At 38.9% G+C, this 24,736-nt stretch overlaps 1 protein-coding gene across 10 annotated transcripts in view; it reads left to right on the forward strand.

Moving 5' to 3' along the window:
• Positions 1 to 5,186: 5,186 nt before the first annotated feature.
• The window catches only part of tasor (transcription activation suppressor), a 119,934-nt gene continuing 100,384 nt past the window's right edge, over positions 5,187 to 24,736 (forward strand). For 8 of the 10 annotated variants that reach the window (XR_010002605.1, XR_010002607.1, XR_010002606.1 and 5 more), the window contains exons 1-8: positions 5,187 to 5,660; positions 12,948 to 13,093; positions 13,595 to 13,687; positions 15,572 to 15,644; positions 16,184 to 16,275; positions 17,228 to 17,386; positions 17,742 to 17,863; positions 21,352 to 21,383. Coding sequence is in view for 4 of the 10 variants with exons in the window: in XM_062969880.1 (XP_062825950.1) it covers positions 5,393 to 5,660; positions 12,948 to 13,093; positions 13,595 to 13,687; positions 15,572 to 15,644; positions 16,184 to 16,275; positions 17,228 to 17,386; positions 17,742 to 17,863; positions 21,352 to 21,383 (985 nt within the window). In the remaining 6 variants the exon portion in view is untranslated. The remainder of the gene's footprint in view (positions 5,661 to 12,947; positions 13,094 to 13,594; positions 13,688 to 15,571; positions 15,645 to 16,183; positions 16,276 to 17,227; positions 17,387 to 17,741; positions 17,864 to 21,351; positions 21,384 to 24,736) is intronic. The other 2 variants (XM_008105248.3, XM_003217753.4) reach the window with 2 other exon arrangements.

A 24,736-nucleotide genomic window follows, 5' to 3' on the forward strand; every position in this document is an offset into this window, starting at 1 on the left:
ATTTCAATGGCATCTCTGTATAGTCTAACATGATGGTTGTTAAAGTGGTCCAGCATTTCTGTGTTCTCAAAGAACAGGCTGTATCCAGGTTGGTTCAAGTGCTCTGCTATGGCTGACTTCTCTGGTTGAGTTAGTCTGTAGTGCCTTTCATGTGTCCTTGATTCGTATTTGGGCAATGCTGCATTTGGTGGTCCCTATGTAGACTTGTCCACAGCTGCATGGCATATGGTAGACTCCTGCAGAGGTGAGAGGATCCCTCTGGTCCTTTGCTGATATTTTGTGTTGGTCACCTCTTTCTACACACTATACATGTATTTCTAAATTGAACTATAATATAAATTATAACATTTGTTAATTTTCCTAATATTTGGAGACTTTTGGGACATACACACACACACAAATATAATCAATGGTCCCTGACCTGTGAAACAAGTGAGGGATATCTACACCTGTCATGCTGAGAAATATAGAATCATAGAGTTGGAAGAGTCCATCCAGTCCAACTCCCTGCCAAGAAGCAGGAAAATCACAATCAAAACACCCCAAAAGATGGCCACCCAGCCTCTGTTTAAAAGTCTCCAAAGAAGGAGCCTCCACCACACTACGGGGCAGACAGTTCCTTTGCTGAATACTATCACAGTGAGGAAGTTCTCCTAATGTTCAGGTGGAATCTCCTTTCCTATAGTTTAAAGCCATTGTTCTGCGTCCTAGTCTCCAGAGCAGCAGAAAACAAGTTTGCTCTCTCCTTTCTATGACTTCCCCTCACATATTTATACATGGTCATCATGTCTCCTCTCAGCCTTCTCTTCTGCAGGCTAAACATGCCCAGTTTTTTAAGCCATTCCTCATAGGCCTTGTTCTCCAGGCCCTTGATCATTTTAGTCGCCCTCCTCTGGACACATTCTAGCTTGTCAACATCTCCCTTCAATATAAATTGCCGTTGGTTACCACTTTCTAGACAATATATATATATATATGTGTGTGTGTGTGTGTGTGTATATAATCTAAACTATAATATGAAATGCAAGCTTCTGGTGGCGCAGCCGGTTAAACTGCTGAGCTGCTGAATTTGCAGACCAAAAGGTCAGCAGTTCAAATCCGGGGAGCAGAGCGTCTGCTGTATGCCAACCTAGCAGTTTGAAAACAGTAAATGTGAGTAGATCTGACTTGGCCATGGTGGTCAACACCTTAGTTACTTCCAGACTGGATTACTGCAATGCGCTCTACTTGAGGCTGCCCTTGAAGACGGCTTGGAAACTACAGCTGGTACAAAGATCAGCGGCCATAGTGAAAACTGGAGTAGGCTACAGAGAACAGTCAACCACTATGTTTAAGCAGCTCCATTGGCTACCGATAAGTTTCTGGGCCCAATTCAAGGTGCAGGTTATTACCTATAAAGCCCTAAACAGCTCAGGGCCTGCTTATCTCCACGACTGCCTCCTCCTCTATGAACCCACGCGGGCCTTGAGATCCTGTGGGGAGGTCCTTCTCTCGTTCCTGCCTCCGTCTCAGGTGCGGTTGGTGGGGACGAGGGAGAGGGCCTTCTCAGTAGTGGCCCCTCAGCTCTGGAATCCCTCCCCAGAGAGATCAGACTGGCACCTTCCCTGTCCACCTTCCTCTATTCCAGGGGTCCCCAAACTTTTGAAGCAGAGGGCCGGTCCACAATCCTTCAGACTGTTGAGGGGCAGAATTATCATTTGAAAAAAAATTCGAACAAATTCCTATGCACACTGCATATGTCTTATTTGTAGTGCAATACAACAATAACAATTAAAGAACAATACAATATTTAAAAATGAAAACAATTTTAACCAACATAAACCTATCAGGATTTCAATGGAAAGTGTGGGCCTGCTACTGGCCAATGAGATAGTCAGGTTAATTATGATTGTTGTTGTTGTTGTGTGCCTTCAAGTCATTTCAGACTTTGGGTGAGCCTAAGTCTAAAATTAATTATTTATTTACTACCTTTATTTACTACATTTATATCCCACCCTTCTCACCCCGAAGGGGACTCAGAGCAGCTGTATGTACATACAATATATTATATTATTAACATAGCACAATATTAGCATTATATATTACTAGATTGAACTATACCACTATACTGTAATATTATATGTAATATATAACATATAATTAATATTATTATATGGTATTATTATTAGTATTATATTGTATAACATTATAATATTATTATCAAGATTATATGTATATACAATATATTATATTATTAAAACTGATATAAAAATATTATATTATAAAATTGAGGGCGGGGGCCAGGTAAATGACCTTGGAGGGCCGCATCCGGCCCCCGGGCCTTAGTTTGGGGACCCTTGCTCTATTCTGTTGAACTATTGACCAATTTCAAACCTCCCATTCTTAGGCAAGGTTCTGGAGCGGGTGGTGGCCTCTCAAATCCAGGGATTCTTAGATGACACCGATTATCTTGACCCATTCCAGTCTGGCTTCAGGCCTGGTCATGGCACTGAGACGGCTTTGGTCGCCTTGGTGGATGACCTCCGTAGAGAGCTTGACAGGGGGAGTGTGTCCCTGTTGGTTCTCTTAGACATCTCAGCGGCTTTCAATACCATCGATCATGGTATCCTTCTGGGACAGCTCTCCGGGATGGGCCTTGGGGGTACTGCTTTGCAGTGGCTCCAGTCCTTCCTGGAGGGCCGATCCCAGATAGTGAAGCTGGGGGACACCTGCTCGGACCCCTGGCCTTTGACCTGTGGGGTCCCACAAGGTTCCATTCTGTCCCCATGCTTTTAAATATCTACATGAAACCACTAAGCAAGGTCATCCGGGGTTTTGGAGTTCGGTGCCGTCTCTACGCAGATGACACTCAACTCCACTACTCCTTTCCACATACTTCCAAGGAAGCCCCTCGGATCCCAGACCAGTGTCTGGCCGCTGTAATGGGTTGGATGAGGGCCAATAAGCTGAAGCTTAATCCTGATAAGACAGAGGTCCTCCAGGTCAGCCGTTCGACTGATCGGGGCATAGGGTGGTTACCTGTGCTTGACGGGGTCACACTCCCCCTGAAGGCACAGATCCGCAGTTTGGGGGTCCTTCTGGATCCATCGCTGTCACTTGATGCTCAGGTGTCGGTGGTGGCCGGGAGGGTCTTTGCACAATTAAAACTTGTGCACCAACTGCAACCGTACCTCGAGAAGTCTGGCTTGACCACGGTGGTCCACGCTCTAGTTACCTCAAGGATGGATTACTGTAATGCGATCTACGTAGGGCTTCCCTTGAAGACGGTCCGGAAATTACAGTTGGTACAACGGTCGGCAGCTGCGTTACTAACTGGAGCTGCTTACAGGGAGCGGTCAACCCCCCTGTTCAAGCAGCTCCACTGGCTGCCGATAATATTCCGGGCCCAATTCAAGGTGCAGGTTATTACCTATAAAGCTCTAAATGGTTCGGGACCTGCCTATCTTCATGACCGTGTCGTCCCTTATGAACCTACGCGATCTCTGAGATCTTCCGGGGAGGCCCTCCTCTCGCTTCCGCCTTCCTCAGTTACATTTGGTGGGGACTAGAGAAAGGGCCTTCTCGGCTGTGGACCCTCGGCTCTGGAACTCCCTCCCCAGGGAGATTAGGTTGGCACCCTCCCTACTATCTTTTAAGAAAGAATTGAAAACCTGGATGTTTGGGCTGGCCTTTGGAGAGACAGCTATTGGATGACCAGCCTCATTATAATTCTATTCTGAATGTTATTAGGTTCCTTTCATTAGGGTATTTTTATCTAATGATTTTATCATACATTGCTGCTATAGTCCCCCCCCCCCCACCTTTGAAGTTGACTGAATTGCATTGGTGGTTGTTTGATATTATTACTGTTGTATAAACCTTTGTTTTAACTTCTGTTCTATCATCTTCTTGTGTTTTAAATTGTGTCTATTGTTAATGTATTTGCGCTGTTACTTTTGTAACATTGTGAGCCGCCCCGAGTCACCACGGGGAGATGGTGGCGGGGTATAAATAGTTTTATTATTATTATTAAGGACCTTAGTACATGGCTGTATCGATGTGCCTTCAAATGAATAGTGCCAGTTAGATATTAACTTGTCACAATTATTGCACTTTATCAATGTCCCTCACTCTTGTTGATTTTAATCTTGTAATCTTTTCTGATTGCCCTATATTATTATCCTTGAGTCTCACGTAGAGTCTGCACAAGCTCATCCTTACATATTTGTACTATGCTATAGGTTTGACGGACCGAATATGTTTATGCTGTTTTATACTGTTATGTTGTTTTATATTGTTTTAAACTATAAATTATGACTGTTTTAATGTATGATGATGATGATAAGTGTGATGCTTATCCCCATGTGAGCTGCCCTAAGTCCCCTTGGGGAGATGGGACCGGGATATAAAAATAAAGTTATTATTATTATTATCAATAGGTACCGCTCAGGCGGGAAGTTAACGGCGCTCCATGCAGTCATACTGGCCACATGACCTTGGAGGTGTCTAGGGACAATGCCAGCTCTTCGGCTCAGAAATTGAGATGAGCACCAACTCCCATAGTCGGACACAACTAGCCTTAACGTCAGGGGAAACCCTTTACCTTTACCCATAATATGAAATATAACATTTGTTGATTTTCCCTATGTATGGAAACTTGGGACATACACACACACACATATAAATACAGTAGAGTCTCACTTATCCAAGCCTCACTTATCCAAGCCTCTGGATAATCCAAGCCATTTTTGTAGTCAATGTTTTCAATATATCGTGATATTTTGGTGCTAAATTCATAAATACAGTAATTACAACATAACATTACTGCGTATTGAACTACTTTTTCTGTCAAATTTGTTGTCTAACATGATGTTTTGGTGCTTAATTTGTAAAATCATAACCTAATTTGATGTTTAATAGGCTTTGAAACAAGCGAGGGATAGCTACACCTGTTATGCTGAGAAATATACTTCAGTGGAGGTCCGTGGACTCCGGAAACACACCATTTCCTTTCTCAAGTAGGTTGAACCACACCACTGGACAGAGCTGTAATTGAAAGGAGGCGGAAAGTATCTTGGAAAGAGAGAGAACAGCTGTCTATTCTCCTCAGCCTTCGAAGGCGGGCGAGGGAGCGAGCGACGAACGTGACTTCTGGCTTTTATAAGACGCGGGGCGCGCTGATTGGCTGCTGCGGAGAGGAGAAGCCCCGCCTCCTTTCTGACGCTCCGGCGCCATGTTAGAAAGAAGAAGAGAAGCAGAAAAAGGAGGAAAGGGAGGGAGGAGTGGCTGTTGGCGGCGGTGTAGCGGGGCGGGGGCGGAGAAGGAGCGGCGTTGGTGGTAGATGGCTCGGCGGGAAGGGCGCCTGTCTCGGTGGCGAGTGGGAGAGGCATTGTTTATTGCGTAGGGCGGCTTAATGGCGGAGGCTTCGGCGGCGGGCGGCTGTGAGAAGGCGCCAGGGCCGCCTCAGCGGGCAGAGAGAAGCAGCAGCAGCAGCAACGACTTCCCCTCAGGAGCCGAAGCGGAGGCCTTCTCACAAAATGGCGCCCGCCCTGAGAGGAGCCAAAGCGGCGACGAGGAGGCGGCGGCGGCGCTGCTGGACCTCCCGAAGGCCGCCTCCGCCGCCGACGACGTGCCTCTGAAGAGAAACTTTCAGATCCCCAGGAAGAGCCGAGAAAAGAAAGGTGGTTCCTTCGCATCCTTCACCCCCACGCTCACTCCCCTACATCCCTCTCTTCCTTCTCTTGTATTACATGGCGGTGCTTCGGCAAAGCGGTTGTCCTTTTCAGGGGAAGGAAGGAAGGAAGGAAGGAGGCCTGTGGAGAAGGAGGCGATGGAAAAGGCTGTGAGGGGGCCTAGGAACCGCGAAATGGCCTCCCCAAGCCCGCAGAGAAGACCGTTTTCTGAGGAGAAGATGGCTCCTTTGCCCCTCTTGCCCCAGAGTGGAGGGGGAAAAACATCCTTTTGGTCATCGCTTTCCCTCTTTTGAAACGGCCGTTCCGTTTCTCTGGAAAGTCTCTTGCACGTCCCTCTTTGCAGAAGGGGGGAAAATAGCTCTCAGCGGAAGTTCAGTTCCTGAGCCTAGGCTTACTCCTATTCGGTCTTCTATTTTTTTGGGGGGGGGGGGGTCATGTGCTAACCCAGGCATGGGCCAATTTGGGCCCTCCATATATTTTGGACTTTAACTCCCACCATTCCTAGCAGCATCAGTCCCCTTCCTTTTCAACTTAAGTGACTGAGGGGGAAAAGGAAAGGGTCTGAGGCTGCAAGGAATGGTGGGAGTTGAAGTCCAAAACACCTCAAAGGCCCAAGTTTGCCCATGCCTGTGCTAACCATTCCTTTCTTAACTTCTCCGTTAGGCTTTATCATGAATCTTTTTCTTCAGAGGTGTTCTCATTGTTTAACCTTAGGAAAGGGATGTGGCCTCCAAAGAAGTTGTTTGGCTTATCTTCCAAGAAAACAGTTCCACCTGAGTAGCATTAAAATGCAGGGTATCTCAAAAAGATGGACCCATATGAAATTGGGATATCTCTGCAGGCACGATCCGCCCGTGGATAAAACTTGAAACCACTTGAAAGAGTGGGGCATAGAGCTTCAAATGATGGCCGCTAGAGAAGTGGTTCTCAACCTGTGGGTCCCCAGATGTTTTGGCCTTCAACTCCCAGAAATCCCAACAGCTGGTAAACTGGCTGGGATTTCTGGGAGTTGTAGGCGAAAACACCTGGGGACCCACAGGTTGAGAACCACTGTGCTAGAGCCCTCCCCCAGCGCACAAACAGCCCCTGACCTCAAATCATTTACAAGATGGCGTGTCTGCACCATTAGGTCTAATAAGATATTCTCTGTTTGCGGAGTTATTTTTAAAATTGGTTTTGGCTCAAAATGGTTAGTGAAACTTGATAACTCATCAAACCATTTTGAACTTTGTGTAATTCTAACATGTTGCCATTGTAAAATATGCTGCTTTGAAATCACATCCATCTTTTTGAAACACCCTGTTGGACCGCCTTGCTCTGTAGAGAGAAAGCCAAGGTAGAGAGGTTTGGTCCCTTCCTGAAGTTATTGTCTCATTGAAGTCAACATGAGAACATCACTCAAGTAACCTAATAGATTGAGGATCTTTCATTCATTATCTTCTGATGGAAAACAGTAGATCAATTGCAAATGATTTGTCAAGAACCATTTATTTGGAGGAATAACAAATGGACAGAGCCAAAGGGAGTCTATTTTCTATTTTTACTAATATCTGCTGCTCTTACGAACGCTAACCAGACCTGTTGTAAAAGTTCTTACTCAGCTACATGTAAGAATTTATTTTTTGAGTTTGTTTCCTGTAGTAGGGCTTCTTACATTTTCCTGCCCGTGACTCTTTTCAGACTGAGACATTTTTACATGACCTCAGGTGTTTAGATGTATAAAATAGGTATACAAATCTTAACATTAAGTGACAACAAATCAGTATTAGCATGGGTTGATAAACAGGCTGATTTTCCTTCTGGTGAAATACAGTTGAGGCGTCTTTTGCAGAGTCCACTGTAAACTGCACAACAGATTAGTGTAAATGTCTGAAATGGTCACTAGGTGGCGGTCAGAAAACTTACTGTTGTCAAATTTTTCAGAACCCCAACATTAAGCCATTGGGAATCAGGACCCACAGTTTAAGAAGCAGTGTTCTATATGTGTGATACTTTCATCCCAGTTGATTTCTAAGAATTCTTTGAATATATATTACTGACAGATGCACATTGTAGGAACTGATTTATTCTGGCTGATTTCTCTTTGATACGCTTTTTTCATAATGGTAAGCTTACATTACCAAGAGTTCTCTAACAAATAATTTTGATCATTTTGAGTAATAATAGAACATTATAATGTAGACCAGTCTCTCATGTCCACTTCTTGTCTTCAGACATGATCAGTTGTCATGTATTATGAAGTGGAACCATCTTAAACACTTATCCCCTCATGGTTAATACCTTTTTTAGAAGTAAGCTCAGTGTTTAAAAAGATACAATTTTTCAGTAAAGAAGGTGATTCAAAGTGGTAGGTGGTCAAAAGAAGTGTATGCAAGATTAGAAATAGATATTTTCCATGAAAATGTAAGACCAAAGTACCAGGGTACTTTGATTGTGCTTTTCCTGCATGGCAGGGGGTTGGACTAGATGGCCCACGTGGTCTCTTCAAACTTTATTATTCTTCAAGGAAAACAATAGAGATAAACATTGGTTGCTAGTCCTGTATTGGAAGATGCTATCTCCATGCTGTAGTAGTTATATATTTCTCAGTGCAGCCCCCTAACCAATCTTTTCTCTGCTATAGCCCCCCCCCCCTCCCCTGCACCTACGAGGACAACCACTTCCATGTCAGCGCGACAGAGATAGACCCAGCTATTTTGTGAGTGGGAAGGTTCGTCATTGTATGGTTGGAATAGAATTCTGACTTCTGCAGTGATTATTCTATAATTCTATGACCATGGAAACAAAATACCTTCTTCCAGAAAGCACTTGAAAGCTTTCATATACACTACTTTGACAGTAGAAGGAATACACAGTATCTGCAACAGGTACTTTTTAATGTAACAACTTTTTTGTTACATTTTATCCCAGTCTTTTTCCAGAAAGCTCAAAGATGGCTTTCTGTGTGTCGTTGTTCAAGTATATCTATCTGTTTAGCTTCGGAATTGAAACTAAGACGTCTTAGACTATGGTTATCAAACTCAGTTTTCATTGATGGCCGCGTTGACCTTATGGTTGCCTTCAAAGCACTATTTGTAATTGTAACACTTATGAAAGTAACTATGTTACCCTGATATTGAAAGTCTCCGAGGCCGGATTCTGCCCGCGGGCTTTGATTTTAACATGTGCTTTAGACTACTTTGCCACTGAACATTTCTCTTAATGCTCATGTTCCCTCATACCTCTTTAAAAATATACTATATATTTTTGGTTTGTCGTTAGACTTAAAAAATGGCTTTAGAACATAAATTAGAAAGCTAGAAGAAAAAGTTAGGCAAACGGTGGTAATCGTTACCCACATTGCTGATTTATATAGCACTAGATTCTAATAACTAATATAAAGAGCATGGCATTATAGGAAAAATGCTATCATGGAATCCAGATAATAATAATAATAAATATAATAAATATAATAACTTTATTTTTAAAATCCCCCCAACCATCTCCCCGAAGGGACTCGTGGTGGCTTACAAGTGGGACCAGGTTCAGAACATACAGTAGAATTCACCAACTAAAAACAGTTAAAAACATAATAGCATATAACAGTCCAATTAAAACATAATTAAAAACAACAGAATATACAAGCAACCTTAAAACTATATCAATATTAAAATGGAGAAGTTTGCAAAAACAGCTAAGCATTGAAAAAGCTAATGGAAATTTTTATAGAAGTCTTTTCCTGCTGATTATTTACAGCAAGTCATAACTCCTTGGTGATACAGTATAACCCCTTTAGCCACAGTTTCAATTAAGTACACTAAAAAAATGCCTCTGGTTTGTGAGACTATATAGCTCCTCCAATGCAATTCTGTGTTATGCTTCAGGTCAAGAATTGTCAAAATATAGGGTTTACTGTTACCCATGATTTCAGGTATCCATAGGGTGAACATGGGGCTGTGGCGCAGGCGGGAGAGCAAGCCAGCTGCAATTAACTGCAACGAATCACTGACCAGGAGGTCATGAGTTCGAGGCCGCTCGGAGCCTATGTTTGTTTGTCTTTGTTCTATGTTAAAAGGCATTGAATGTTTGCCTATATGTGTAATGTGATCCACCCTGAGTCCCCTTCGGGGTGAGAAGGGCGGAATATAAATGATGTAAATAAATAAATAATAAATAATACTCCGTGCAGATACAAGAGTTGTACTATATAAACAATAAATTAATAGGAAAGCTTAATACAGCAGCCATTCTCAATTTTTTAGATGATTTTAATTTAAACTCCTTGGTTTAAATTGAAAGAGATCATGAATTCTGTGAGATGAGATCCAAAACATCTAGAGAGCCTAAAATAGAGAACCACTAAACTAGACAATAGGTCTTTAAGAAGTGAAATGTGAGGTTGTCAAATATAAAAATTCAAGACACTTGAAAGCATTTAACACAATGTATGCTTCATCAAATATGATATCATAGCTTCATTTTTCTTTCAGAGGTGTTACCTCAAGTAATAACTCAGGTTTATGAATTAAATCTCAAATTGAAATATCATCTATACTTTTCTTTTTTTATGTGATAATCCTGTGCTTTCATTTTTAAGGAATTGGCCAAATAATGCAGAGGGAATATAATGGCTTAAACAGTAATGTCAGTGTCTTGTTTTAGTCCAAAACGTTCCAGATTTTATTCCCATCACATCCATGTTCTTTAAAAAACCTGAAAGATAGGAGATGCCTTATGGAGTATAGGAGGAGGTTTACACAGCTGTTTTAAGTCTTTTTGCTTTTGAAGGTACATTCTTCAGTTCTTGAAATTGTCTTAAGTTAGTGTGGTTCTTATTTCTTCTAACTGGGTCACACTATACAAAATATCCTCTACCATTCTTTTGATTTACTGATCAAGAAGATCCTATATGTTTTATTGTATTACAACTTTACCATTTTGTTTCCTTTCCAGAACTTTGATCAGTTTTAGTGGACATTAGCCATTTTTATTGGAAAACATGACTTTGCAATTGCAAGTTCCTAATGTATTTAAGACACCATGATCTTCTGGGGACACATTTTTCGTACAACTATCGCAGGCGTCAATGAAATCTGTAAAATCATTTTTAGTGATGTATAAAAAGGGTGCACACTCTTACGGTGAAAATACATGAAGAGTTCATACTGTTAACAATCACTTTTAAAAACATGAGAAATTTCTCTAGTATTTCTCTCATAAATCCTTCTTCCATAGGCTGAGAGTAGTGCAGTTGCATATTTAACATATTTTGATATTCCTCTTATTAAGAAAAATAATGTGGACACTCCCAACTCTTGATTTGGCTTGCTTGGAAAATGTGATCAGATGGCAATGAACAAGGAGTCCCCTGATCTCCAAAATAACAAATCCACTTTATAAAAATGAAGCACTTCCTCTGTTTTAAGATGTTGTGAAGTGTCATTCCTGTTCTTGTTGATATGGATCCTTCCTGTCTTCTTTCCATAATTTGTTTTATACCCGAGTTCTAAAATTTCAAGAACACGAGCATGGAGCCATTTGTGCAAGGACTTCTTGGAAGTGAAATGAGCCTTTCACTAGTTTGGTCCCTCCTGTTTTCACAAGGGTGGCATTCTGCTATTGTGGAACTTTTGAAAATCATAACTGATTAGGTAGCCCAGTGATATTCTTAGAGCGCATAGTGGCGTTGTAATCTCTCTTTTTTGGAAATAAGCTATTTAGAGGTAACATCAACTTTCCTTGCACATTGACTGGCTAATGACTTCAGAGAAAGCCAGTATGGTGTATTTGTTTGAGTGTTAGAGACCAGGATTTGAATCCCCACTCATCCACGGACCTAGGTGACCTGGGCAAGTTGCACTTTCTCAGAGGAAGATGAATGCGGTTGCCCTCTGAACAACTTGCCTAAGGCAAACCCCATGACAGCTTTGCCTTAGAGTCAGAAACACAACTGCAAGAAATGGCTTTAGAATGTTACCATGTTAACAGAATACAGTCTTTAGTAACATAGAGAAGATGGAGGAATGAGTCAAAAAGTATGTGAGACGGATTTATTTTTGAGAATAAGCAGTGTTTATGCATACCTAATATAAAACATTAAAGACAAATTTTACTAGATATGCTGTTATATAATTTAATTGCTTAGGCTACAGTATAATTAAGAGCAACTTCTGTTATACTTCACTTTGATAAGCATGTTTTTTTTGGTGGGCCATGATTATAATGTTTACTATATGGAATATCAGATCTCGTGAATGATATGTTTATCGTGTTATAATGGGGTCGAAGCTATTGAAGAATTTATTTAAATGCATAGCTTTCCCACATAGAATGCTCATTTGGAGCAGATACCAATTGCTTTTTTAAAAAGTAGATGTTGTCACGATCTTTCTCTAGTACTCGCTTAGCCATGCCACTTGAAAGCTCATTGCAACTATCATTCAACTCTTTTGAAAGCAGCTAACAGTTTGGATTTCTTAAAGAAAAAAAGTTGAATAGTAGCATCCATTTTCAGCTGTTTTTTTCCTAGTTGTTTATACTGCATGTTAAATTAATGTTTTAATTTAGTTCGGGTTGCTGTGAGTTTTCCAGGCTGTATGGCCATGTTCCAGAAGCATTCTCTCCTGATGTTTTGCCCACATCTATGACAGCCATCCTCAGAGGTTGTGAGACCCCACAACCTCTGAGGATGTCTGCCATAGATGTGACCGAAAAGTCAGGAGAGAATTCTTATAGAACATGGCCATACAGCCCTGAAAACTCACAACAACCCAGTGATTCTAGCCATGAAAGCCTTCAACAACACACAGTTTAGTTTGCTTACTAAGCATCAATCAAACTTGGCAAAGCAGGTCTTCACTCATTTGAGGGTAGCAACAAACTTGTGCATTCAGCTTGTTCAAATCTACTCTGAGGGAGAGGGAAGACAAGCTAAAAAAAGGAAGATATCTTCTCTGCATGACATCTGAACCTGGCTTGTCATGCATAGGTCCCAAACAGTTAGGATTTACAACAATGAAACAATCCATGTATAGAAGGTATAGAAAGGTATAGAAACTAGCTGGTTAGGAGCAGCAGACCCGGACCTCCAGTTTGGACACTGCTCATTTCTGATTTGTTTTACCGATTTCTTCAAAAAAAGGAAGTGAGCTAGGAATGAATGACATATCCATACATGTCTTGTACACAATGAACCAGAATAATTGAGAAATTAATTATTTGTAATATTAGTCATTTAACAATACAAGCAACATACATCTGGATATTGAAGAGATTTATCATTATCTTTCTGTACAGCACTTTTTCAACCTCTAACAAAGGAATCTCGTGAATTTGAAGATGTCATGAACATTTTGCATTCGTCATATTTGGAAGTCCATTCAAAGGACAATTTCATCTACAAGCAAGCTAGTTTGATTCATAATGAACTTTTTGAAAAGGAAGTGAGTACCTGTTATTTATGCATAATAAAATATCTAAATTCATACATAAAACTGGTATTTGCATTTCTTACAGTCTATTCATTTGATGCCTCAAAGATTGCTTGGAAGTTTTTTTAATTGAAAGTGAGCTGATTGTTTTATTTGAAAGACCTATTATCCAAATTGTCTGTATTTTTTAAGAATAAAAACAATCTTCAGGAGTTCATTCAATTATTTGCATATGCAGGCTTTAGTTCCTTTACTGTATGTTTTATAAGCATACTTGATATTGAAGGAATGGAAATCTTTAAAGAGGAATAAAACTTTCTGTGGACTTTCTGTGTTTATGTGTGTATGTAAGTAAACATTTGTATTTTTAAAAGTTGTACGATATGATAGTTCACATCACTTATGTTCACATCACTGAACAATGATATCGTACAAAGTTGCAACTTAGTTTATGCATTTTGATTGTAAGGTATGTTATAAGTTGTTTAGCATATTATAACCTTTTTTTAAAAGTTCATAGAGAAACGAAGAGAGTTGAAAAGAGATGGACGATTGGAAAAAGAGCTGGTTGAAACCTATGCATTTCTGAAGGTTGACCGTGAATTGGTGAGACTTACTTTAATATATTAACACTGGCAGTTGTACCTTTTCTGGGTTATGTGGTATCAAAAGGAAGGTGAACAAAGTTGTCATTGGGAGAGGGAGGCTTCCATTTTGTGGCTTCGTTGTGGGTTCAGACAGCCAAAGTGCTCTGGATTAGATTAGAAAATTCTCAATTCTTTTCAGTTTTTCAAGATAGACATATCAAAACACCCAAGCTTTGAGGATGCACTCGGAAGTGAGACCATGGAGAATTTTGGCTGCTTGATGCAAACGGCCTTCTCCTTCCAACTGTGTTGATGATTTTGTATTAGTTCCCTTGCAGTTGCTCTGCCTGTGCTATTCTGTTATAGTCTGTACTGGTGTAACAACTGAATTCTGGCCATATTTTTTTGAGGAATCGAAGTTTATGTGAAAATTTGTTTTTGGGGTGTTGATCTGTGAAAAGGAAACATTTTGTCTGATTGAATTGAACCCTGGTGTGCTACTCTAGATCTGATCAGGATCTTAGATTTGGCAGTATAGTGAATTTTTACTGCTACTTGTTCTCCATAACACCAGTTGTCAGTTTAGCACTTAGGGGCTGAAAATACACAAAATGTATTGGGAAGTTTTGGTTCTTCACAGAAAAGTGCTGTTATGTATAGAGAATATGTAAAATTTCAGCTTATGACATATTTTTGTGGAAATAGTTTCTTAAACTATTTCAGCAATTGTATAAAAACACTTTCTGTTGTTTCCTTTAGAACAATGGTTCTCAACCTGAGGTCCCCAGATGTTTTTAGCCTATGACTCCCAGAAATCCCAGCCAGTTTACCAGGTGTTAGGATTTCTGGGAGTTGAAGGCCAAAAACATCTGGGGACCCCAGGTTGAGAACCACTGCTCTAGAAGGAAGACTAAGCAACTAGATCAGTTTTGTTTTGTGCCACCTTTTCAAATGTACGAATTAGTCCCAGTTGGCTAAGCACATTTTTGTTAACATTGATGAGCTAATTTGAATACTTTCTTCTCTTTCAGTAGGCTAAATATTTATCTGCTATTTAAGGAGTCAAATGCAAGGATTCAGATATCTTGGCAGGTGTTGGTTTCAACCAGACACTGTAGTTATGTGTGACATACAGCCATCCCAGTAGTTGGAGGCTCTAACTTTGTGCTGTGTTCATAAACTTTGTGAATAAAATACAATGTGAGGTCAGGGAAACACTCTGGCTCCGCTTTCTGGCTGTCATCTTGGGCTTAGGATTTTGTTCAAGATGAAATAGAGTTCTGGTTGCCCTCCTGCTCGGAGCTGGAAATGTGTCTATGCTTGTTGTGTGCACACCGTGTATTTGGGAAACATAAATATTTTCAGTTCCTCTCAACAACTTAGCATTGGTGAAAAGTAAAAGTAAGATATAACGTGTTGCTTTGCCTGAGTTCACAGCTGGTGGAAAGACAAGAAGATCCATCTCTGACTTCTTCCTGTAAATCAAAAATAAATAAAAGAAGGAAACATCAGTTTCCTTTGCTTTTCAAGCCTGCTAGGCTTCTTAAGCTTGAAGAATTCCACAGGATCCTTGTTTCCATACCATTTTCTAATTGAAACTAATAAGCACCTTGGAGATCGATCTACAGACCAAGCAACACATATTTATCTTTCCCCTCCAGTTGAGAATCAGGGAGAGTATGTGAAGTGTTGTTCCTTTCTTGTGTTTGATTTTAGTTAAAGGCAAACTGTCTTAATGCAAGCATCTCCTTAAATCAACTGATACCTTAAGTGATGTGAATTAGTTCTCAAATTTTCACTTCTGCAAATGCAATAATAATAAGATTAGCATTGCTTGCTGTTCAGTATCTAATGCTATTTGTATCTATTATCAGTATTTACTAAACTAGATTTTTGCTTCTAGGTGCAAAACATATGTGAAAATGGATTGCAGGCAGGCCATTCTAAAATAACTGTTCTTGGCAGCCCTTTTCGAGGTAACTATTAGTAGCTTATAGATTACTAAAGGTCTAGCAAAAGAAATTTGACTTCTCCTTTCTAATGAGTAGGAATTCTACTCTCTTTCTCTTTCTAAACACAATGAAGTACAGTTTTCTCTTGGTTCTCTGTAGTTGACCACCTGGTTTTTTCACCTATATTGGCCAGCAGGATTTGTCTTGCTTTTGTTGTACCTTTAAATTTAAATGCATTTTTACAGTCATTTGTTGGTTTGTTTTCTTAATGATAGTATGCTTTCCAAGATTTATAATGAAGAAAATTTTTGGGATTTGATTTTGCTTCAGTTGGTTGTTAAATATTCTTGTTTTTTTATTTTATATATATCAGTACTGCCCTTTCGGATAGTTATGGTTTTAGTAATTTAATCAGTTATGAAGCCCGTGGAAAATATATTTTTATAATACTGATGCTTTAAACATTTTTTGCATAATTAGAGAACAGGCCTAATGCTAGTATAATTTGAAACTATTATGACTGTTCATTCTTCTCTTGATATTTGTTTTCTGTATATTTGCAGGTGTATATCTTTCTAAATATGCTGATTTATTGCAAGCTAATCCTTTGGATGGTAAAGCAACTGGTGATATTATTATATTTAAAGTAATTAAGGTAAGCATAAACTGGATAAATAGTTAATGAATGGTAACTTGGTTCACCTGACATACATTACTGCACGAATATAATATTTTCTTTTTACTATAGTAATCCATTAATATGGAGCACTTTCCTCTACAAATTAACAATTTCTCTGTATAAATCAGATTGGTGCATTTTAGAGTTTACCACTTTATTTTCTTATTTGATTTATATCCTGTTTTCCCAGAATGGAAATATCTGTATAACATCTGTATAACATAATATCTGTATAACATCTGAGTTGCCTATGCAGAGGTTTTAAAATCGATAAGAGCACCTGTTTTGTCAACAAGAAATGTGAAATTTGAATTGGTTAGTACCTTGCCCCAGAAAGAAGGCAAAGGCAAACCCCTTCTGAATAATTTCTGTTAGACCCCTCCCCCCATTTTAGGGTCTCCATAAGCCATAAAAACTTGAAGGCATACAACAACAAAAGTTTATATTGAGCTTGATATTTCCAAACTTTGTTGTACCCACTGAATCTATAATAAACTTATTTCCCAGGATAGAGAATGTAGGCGGAAGAATGAGCTTTTGGTGATCCAGAAATACCTTGAGATATGTTGGATCATTGGACTGCTTAAAACAGTAACCAAAGATGTACAGTGGTGTTAACTTTTTGAAGAATGGCAACTTCAGTGCTTGCTACTCAGGAGGGTTACTAACCATCTCTAGAGTAAAATGTAATATGTCTGTGGAAATGGTTTCTGGCAGAATGCCCTACTGGTGGGCTTCCCATAGTGTAGCGATTTTCTGTTACTCTAGGTATCCCTTTAGTCTTCTACAGCATGACTCTTACATTCTTGAGTCCAAAATCTTGATGATATTGATACAGGTCTGGCAATTCACATTGGATCTGATCTTAACTTCATTATGTTGTACCGGTATGTGTCAACTTTCTAATTGTCATTTTCTGACCTTTCAGGGGAGAACAAAAACTATATATGATAACTTGGGAGGAAATCCAATGGATTCAATTGTTAAAAATGCATTGGACCCTACACCAAAGTATGAGTGCCATATTTCAAAGAATGCAAACAGAATTACTTCCGTTTTAACTTATAGAGCGTTTGAACGCACACAGGTATGAGAATGACAGTTACTTTAGCATCGTTGCATACAGTTAATGTACTTCAACCAATTTACTAAATTTTATGTAATAGTCTAAAAGCAACCCTTTTCAGCATAATGTTTTCTCTTGACAGCTACTCAGTGTGGAGAGTATATTTTGAGCACTTCTTTGTTTTGTGTAGATTTCTCTTGCAAGATTATTTTTACTCACAACTTCATAATACAAAGAGTGTTTAGGAAAAAATAGCATTAAAGTTTAATTTTAGTAGCCAAATAAGTTTGAGAATACAGTAAAATAAATTAAGTAAATTACATAATGTAGTAGCTATCTTCAAAGTTGAGTTTATTTATCTTGCATTTGTTTCTAGTATTACTTTTATGAATACGGCTTTGATGAGATCAGACAAAGACCAAGACATGTTTGTCCATATGCGGTTGTATCGTTTTCTTGCAAAGGTGAAAAGGTACAGAAGTATTTGCCCCAAGCAAGGTAAGTTACAGGTTGACTTTTTAAAAAGTAGTATTAGTGTGCTTGATTTGTTAACATACTCATTTTATTGTTTTCTGGTCATGATTGTTCATGCATAATTCAAGCTTTTGATGAAAAATTCAAGATGGAAGTGTTCTAGATCACATGTGAACAAGTATCTATTTAAAATATATTGACATATATAAATTTAACCAAATAAATCCCCAGTGTACCCTAAATTGAGTAAAAATGCAACCATAACAAAAAGATGAAATCTTAATAATGAGTTTTTAAAAGGCACGCTCAAATAAAATTAGATTAAGAGGACAGCCTGATTCAAACTGGTCTCATGGAAGATCAAGGAAACTGGAAGCCTAATTGTCTTGTGGCAAATATGAAATTGAAATATTAGATTGTAATTGGTTTATTGAGAATATAGCTTCAAATAAGTAACATGGCAGTAATATAATTTGAAAACTCATGGGAATGATTCATGTGTAACACCAGAACAAGGTATTTTTGTTTCTTATATGGATTCTGATGTAGCACCTGCTTTCAGATATTAGTATCTGTATTGGTTTCTAATAAGTGATTCAGAAAGTGTCATTGGCAAATTAATAGAAGTTCCATTATCGATTAAATTCAAGTTTTTCCCATTAAATAATTTATTCTTTTTTAAACATTTGTGTTGGTTTTCATCTTGGTCATGCTGACTTAAGCATTGGAATCCTAGTGTTAGTGGAATCCTACTTACAGTGAAGTTTTCTGTTAAGTTACTGTGCACAGCACATCCCTTAAGAATACCTTTGCAGTTTTTGCTCATTGTCCCCACAAAGAAGTCAATGACACTAATTCACAGTTGTAGAAAAAGTAAAGATACTGCAATTTGAGACATCCTGTTGCAGATACAACTGTGAGTAGGGCTCCCATCTTCAGTGCCATAATTATTGTCTTTTTCTTCCACAAAATCATAAGAGTTATCTCTCTTTAGCTGACAAAGTAAATACTAATTTGCTTTGGTCTTGAGCATTAATAATAATAATAATAATAAAACTTTATTTATACCCCGCCACCATCTCCCCAATGGGGACTCGGGGCGGCTAACATGGGGCCATGCCCGGGAAAAATACAATATAACAAAATATAAAAACAACATATCATAATACAATTACAACAATACAATAAAGGATCATATACAGTACAACACAAAGTCCAAAAAGCAATATAACAGGGCGGACCGCATGAATACTCAGTTAAAACTCGGGGTGAGAAAAGGATAAGAATAAAACCACAGGGAACTAGGGAAAAGATAGCAGACAGTCTAGAGGATAAATAATGGGGGGCGTAACAACATCAACACTTACCAGATCAAAATCCTACTTGGACCAGTCACTGCGGAGGAAAGCGAGCCTAAGTCTTTGAATTCATAATCACAAATTGTGATCTGTTAAGCCAAAAGTAGTAATAATAATAATAATTTATAATAATAATAATAATAATAATAATTTATACCCCTCTTTATCTCCCCAAAGAGATAATGTCTTATAGATGGTTAGGTGATAATTGGTTTGTCAATCATGGTACTAGTGATCTGTGTTTGATTTCTTCAACTGCATATTCCTCTTTGTGTAGACTTGCCCTGTCTAGATCTGTGATTGAGCCTTTAAAGTACTTGGTGCAGTACTTTCCCAACTCCCCTGTGTGGGAGGTCGGAAATCTTGTTTTCGTAGTCAGGTCTTTATAATGAAGTCTACATGTGCCAATTTGCTATTCTTCTGGTTTCTGTACATGTGGCTTTGTTCTCTTTGCTGTAATTCTTATCAGTCATTATATAGATATGCTGTACAGATTGATAAGTAGTACTAAATATCATTTATGCTTGTGTGGAGAAGTGAATTAGAACATATCTGCAAGGGTAGTATACCCCAAAATAGGTGAGAATGTACTCTGGCATTTACATGATACACAGAGCCATCTTGTTCCTGAATACAAGGCAAAGCAGCTTAACATGGTTCTTCCTTGTGTTAGGTAAAGTTGGGGAATGCTCTGGTGTGTGTGTGAACAGCTGAGCCATTTCTGATTTAGAACTGAACCTGTTTACACAGACCAGTGCAGCCACCTTGCTTTCCCCATGTTCCACAGCACAGGGAAATGGAGTGGTACTTATCTTTATTATTATTTGTTGCAGTAGTAGCTACGGAGAGCTTTGAACCAGCCAAATGAAAGTCCTCTAAGTATGTCTTAAATATATATAACAAAACATCTTAGTCTTTTACAATAGCTTTTAAATTTTACTGACCAGTCTATAATTGTGGCCATCAGCGTTCTTACTAATTTGATAGAGACAAGTACTTCAAACCAACTGTAAAGGAAGGGCACCCCAACCTTTCTACTTCAAATGACAGAAAGGGGATATTCTGGCTTCCACTATTGCTCATCACCAGAGACCCAGAATCCCTTTGAAATGATGTACTGAAAAAAACCCGTTAGCTTCTAGTGCTGCTTGGTAACAGGGCTTGGAGAAGCCAAGATACCCATGTCACCTTTTATTATGGTGGACTGGTGAGGTGAAGGCATTCTGGATATCTTGTCAGCACAGTTGCTTTCCTCCCTGCTTTCTTCGCAGACTTTGAGCATGGTATGGAACAGAACTTGCTACATTCTCTTTGAAACTTATTCTCTTTGAGGCTCATGTAACCATCTCTTTGTAATGTTTGAGATGATGGTGGAAGTTTCTTTATGACCAGACTATGGCTACAATGGACATAATCTTGTCAGTAAACTAGTTTTGCACTTTCCCCAAACTTAATTCAGTAATGGTGAGGGGAGGGCAGACAATGAACTGGCATGGGCTCTAAGATCTGCCAGGGAGGCCTCCTCTCGCTCCTGCTGCCGTCACAGGCGCGATTGGTGGGGATGATGAAGAGGGCGTTCTCAGTGGTTGCCCCCAGCTTTGGAATGCCCCCCCCCCCCGGGAGATTAGGCAAGCCCCCGCACTGTCCTCCTTCATAAGGAACTGAAGACCTGGATGTTCAAACAAGCTTTTGAGAGTGCCTAGTCCCTAGCTTTTCTGTGCAATTGTTTGGCACTCTTGCACTATACTCCATGCCCTTTTCCTATGGCTACATCTTTGCACTTTGCACTTATCCCATTCCCTTGCCCATTGTTTAAAATCTGGTCATGTTTACAGTTGCTTACCACCAGATGAGTGCTGTTTTAATTGAGTTTAAAATTATTGTTTATATGCTTATTGTTTTATTGACTTGTATTTCAGATTGTGTTTTATTTTCTGCTCTGTTATTAGGCACTTTGTACCATATGTATGCTGCCCTGAGTCCCTTTGGGGAGATGGTCACAGGATATAATAATAAAGTTGTTGTTGTTAGTATTATTATTATTATTAATAATAATAATAATATTTATTAATCAAGATCATGGAGAGGAGACTTTATGTGATGCGGAGCCCTATTTATAGGTTTTGAGTTTAACTTTGTTTATTTTGTTTATAGATCAAAGATTTCTAATGTGGATAAGAGCACTGGTAAGAATACAACTATTAAATAGAGCTTTGGGTTACTGTTTTGAATTTTAACATATACCATATGTTTATGGTACTTTCAGAGTTGCCTGGTGAGCAAGTCCCTCTTGTTCTGTGCCTACACCTTTCTTGACTCTTTTTATTATGGTAAATGGTAAATAGTTATCTTATACTACAATAGAATAATAGATGTTAGCCTTTTAATTTAATACAGTAGAGTCTCACTTATCCAAGCCTCTGGATTATCCAAGCCATTTTTGTAGTCAATGTTTTCAATATATCGTGATATTTTGGTGCTAAATTTGTAAATACAGTAATTACAACATAACATTACTGCGTACTGAACTACTTTTTCTGTCAATTTTGTTGTAAAACATGATGTTTTGGTGCTTAATTTGTAAAATCATAACCTAATTTGATGTTTAATAGGCTTTTTCTTAATCCCTCCTTATTATCCAAGATATTCGCTTATCCAAGCTTCTGTCGGCCCGTTTAGCTTGGATAAGTGAGACTCTACTGTACCTGAAACTTTCTGAAAGACAAATAAAGAATTCAGGGGAAATGTCTTGTATTGAGCAAGAATGTGGCACATAAGTCTGCCATTGCTTTTTTGCATAATAGATTTATGTCTGGAGAGAGTGAATTGAGTTAATCACTGAGCCACTCAGTGGATGAAGAATGTGTGACATCATTTTGTAGAAGATGTAGAGCTCTAAAATTGACTCTTTCGCAATGGTGCGAGTGTCTTCTGAATTGGATGTTTATATTTGGCTAGCAGGATTTCAGAGACAGCCTGAGAGAAAGAAGTGTGAATGTCCTAGAGTTGACAGCAGATTCACAAGTATTACAGAAATCAGGAAGTACTCAGGATAGTTCTGTATATCATGCAGAAATTCACTAAGAGGAGTTGGTGCATAAACCATGATATCACTTTCTGATTTGTGATACCAAGATTTGGCACATTCAAATATCATGGTATATCAAGTATCAGTATATTAGTTTTTGTGAACAAGAAAATCATTAAGAATGTACAATGGCAGAGGAGAACCTGATGCATAATCCTAACGATCAAGCCCACATTTGACCTTCATGTCTAAACTGGGCCAATGTGAGAAGCCTGTGGAGTTTATCTGTCAAACAAATCTGAAAATATCAGTGCAATTTTTCACAGAATAATAACTGAAAGGTAATACACTGGTTTCTTCTCTAGAAATAAATGTATCAGGGAGGCCATAATTTGGACAACCTACATATGAATATTTTCATTAATGAGGGGAATTAAATTATTAATGTTCCATTCTTTTAGGTGGAAGTAGAGCAGTTACACTTATCCTTACCATAATACTGAGTAGGATCAAATTTAAAACTATGGGGAAAACGTCCTTGGTATATGTCTAGTTCTAGCTTCATATTCTGTGCTACAAATAGCAACTGTTGAGTTTATTTCCACTTTCTTTCAGGTTTCATGTGTGTTTATGGGGATTAGAGCTAGTGATACTTCATGAGATGATCACTCTCCTGCCATTTAAGAAATCAGAAATGTATGACCAACCTTTCTAGTTTTCATTGTTTTTAGCTAAAACATTACTAAAACATTTTCAGAGTAGCATTATTTGACTATAATAGCATTTGTGATTCAAGGTGAGCTAATACAATGTCATATTAGATTTGGAATTGGCATATGAAGAAAATCAGATAGAAAGAATTTTCAGGTTTATTATTTTCTAACCAGCTACCACAGTTTGAATGAAGCGTACAGAAGTTGCACACATGCTAAAAGGCAAGCATTGTTTGCTTCCATGCTGAAGTGGAAATCTGCTATTAAATTGGCTGATAGAAGAAAGACAGAGCTGACCTCCCCCCCCCCCCCCCACCTGACACGGAAACCAAAACAAATTATTTTCAGGAATTCTGAGAGCTTGCTCTTCTTTGGAACATGCCATCCACCCAGAACTGTTAATTTGCTCATATGCGGTTCCTGTTTCTCTATGGCTACCATGTATTTTTTAATATATAAGAGGCGTTCTAGTTCTTGATATTGCCAATAATGTTTTATCTGGTATATAATTATAAATAATTATAAATAAATGAAGCATCCTATTCATTAGTGGTCAAGTTGATTTTATGACTTTTTCTTTTATCTTGGTCATGGTTTTGCCTGTGTAATTCATGCTTGAATCTGTTTTTATTTGATTGTTATATTGTTATTGCTATTGCTTTCTATTTTAACTTGTTTATACCTTGTTTCCTTTTGGGCTTGGCCCCATGTTAGCTGCCCTGAGTCCCTTCGGGGAAATGGTGGCGGGATACAAAAATAAATTATTGTTGTTATTATTATTATTATTATTATTATTATTATTATTATTATTATATTATCTCTTGATGTTTTGCCCACATCTATGGCAGGCATCCTCAGAGGGTGTGATGTATATTGGAATCTAGGACAAGGGAGTTTTATATATCTGTGGAAGGTCCAGGGTGGGAGAAAGAACTCTTGTCTGTTGGAAGCAAATGTGAATGTTGCAATTAATCACCTTGATTAGCATTTAAAAACCTTGCAGCTTCAAGGCGCGGCTGATTCCTGCACGGGGGAATCCTTTGTTGGGAGGTGTTAGTTGACCCTGAATGTTTCATGTCTGGAAGAGTGTTCTTTATTTACTGTCCTGATTTTAGAGGGTTTTTTTAAATACTGGTAGCCAGATTTTGTTCATTTTCAATGTTTCCTCCTTTCTGTTGAGATTGCCCACATGCCTGTGGATTTCAGTGGCTTCTCTGTGTAGTCTGACATAGTGGTTGTTGGAGCGGTCCAGCATTTCTGTGTTCTCAGATAATATGCTGTGTCCAGGTTGGTTCATCAAGTGCTCTGCTATGGTTGACTTCCCTGATTGAGTTAGTCTGCAGTGCCTGTCATGTTCCTTGATTCATGTCTGGGCATTGCTGAGTTTAGTGGTCCCTATGTAGACTTGTCCCCAGCTGCATGGTATATTGTAGACTCCTGCAGAGGTGAGAAGATCCCTCTTGTCCTTTGCTGAATGTAGCATTGGTTGTATTTTCTTTGTGGGACTGTAGATAGTGTGTAGGTTGTGTTTCTTCATCAGCTTGCTTATGAGGTCAGTGGTTCACTTGACGTATGATAAGAACACTTTTCCTCTGGGCAGATCTTTGTCTTTACTCTTGTGGCGTGTTCTTGGCCTTGCAGCTCTTCTGATGTCTGAGGTGAACTATCCATTGGCCTGCAGAGCCCAGTTTAGGTGGTTCAGTTTCCCTTGGAGGAGGTGGGGTTCACAGATTATTTTTGCATGGTCTGCTGGGGCTTTAATTGTGCTTCTTTTTTGACTTAGGTGATGATTGGAGTT

Source organism: Anolis carolinensis, chromosome 2, assembly GCF_035594765.1.
Source record: "Anolis carolinensis isolate JA03-04 chromosome 2, rAnoCar3.1.pri, whole genome shotgun sequence".
In the NCBI taxonomy this organism is placed as follows: Eukaryota; Metazoa; Chordata; class Lepidosauria; order Squamata; family Dactyloidae; genus Anolis; species Anolis carolinensis.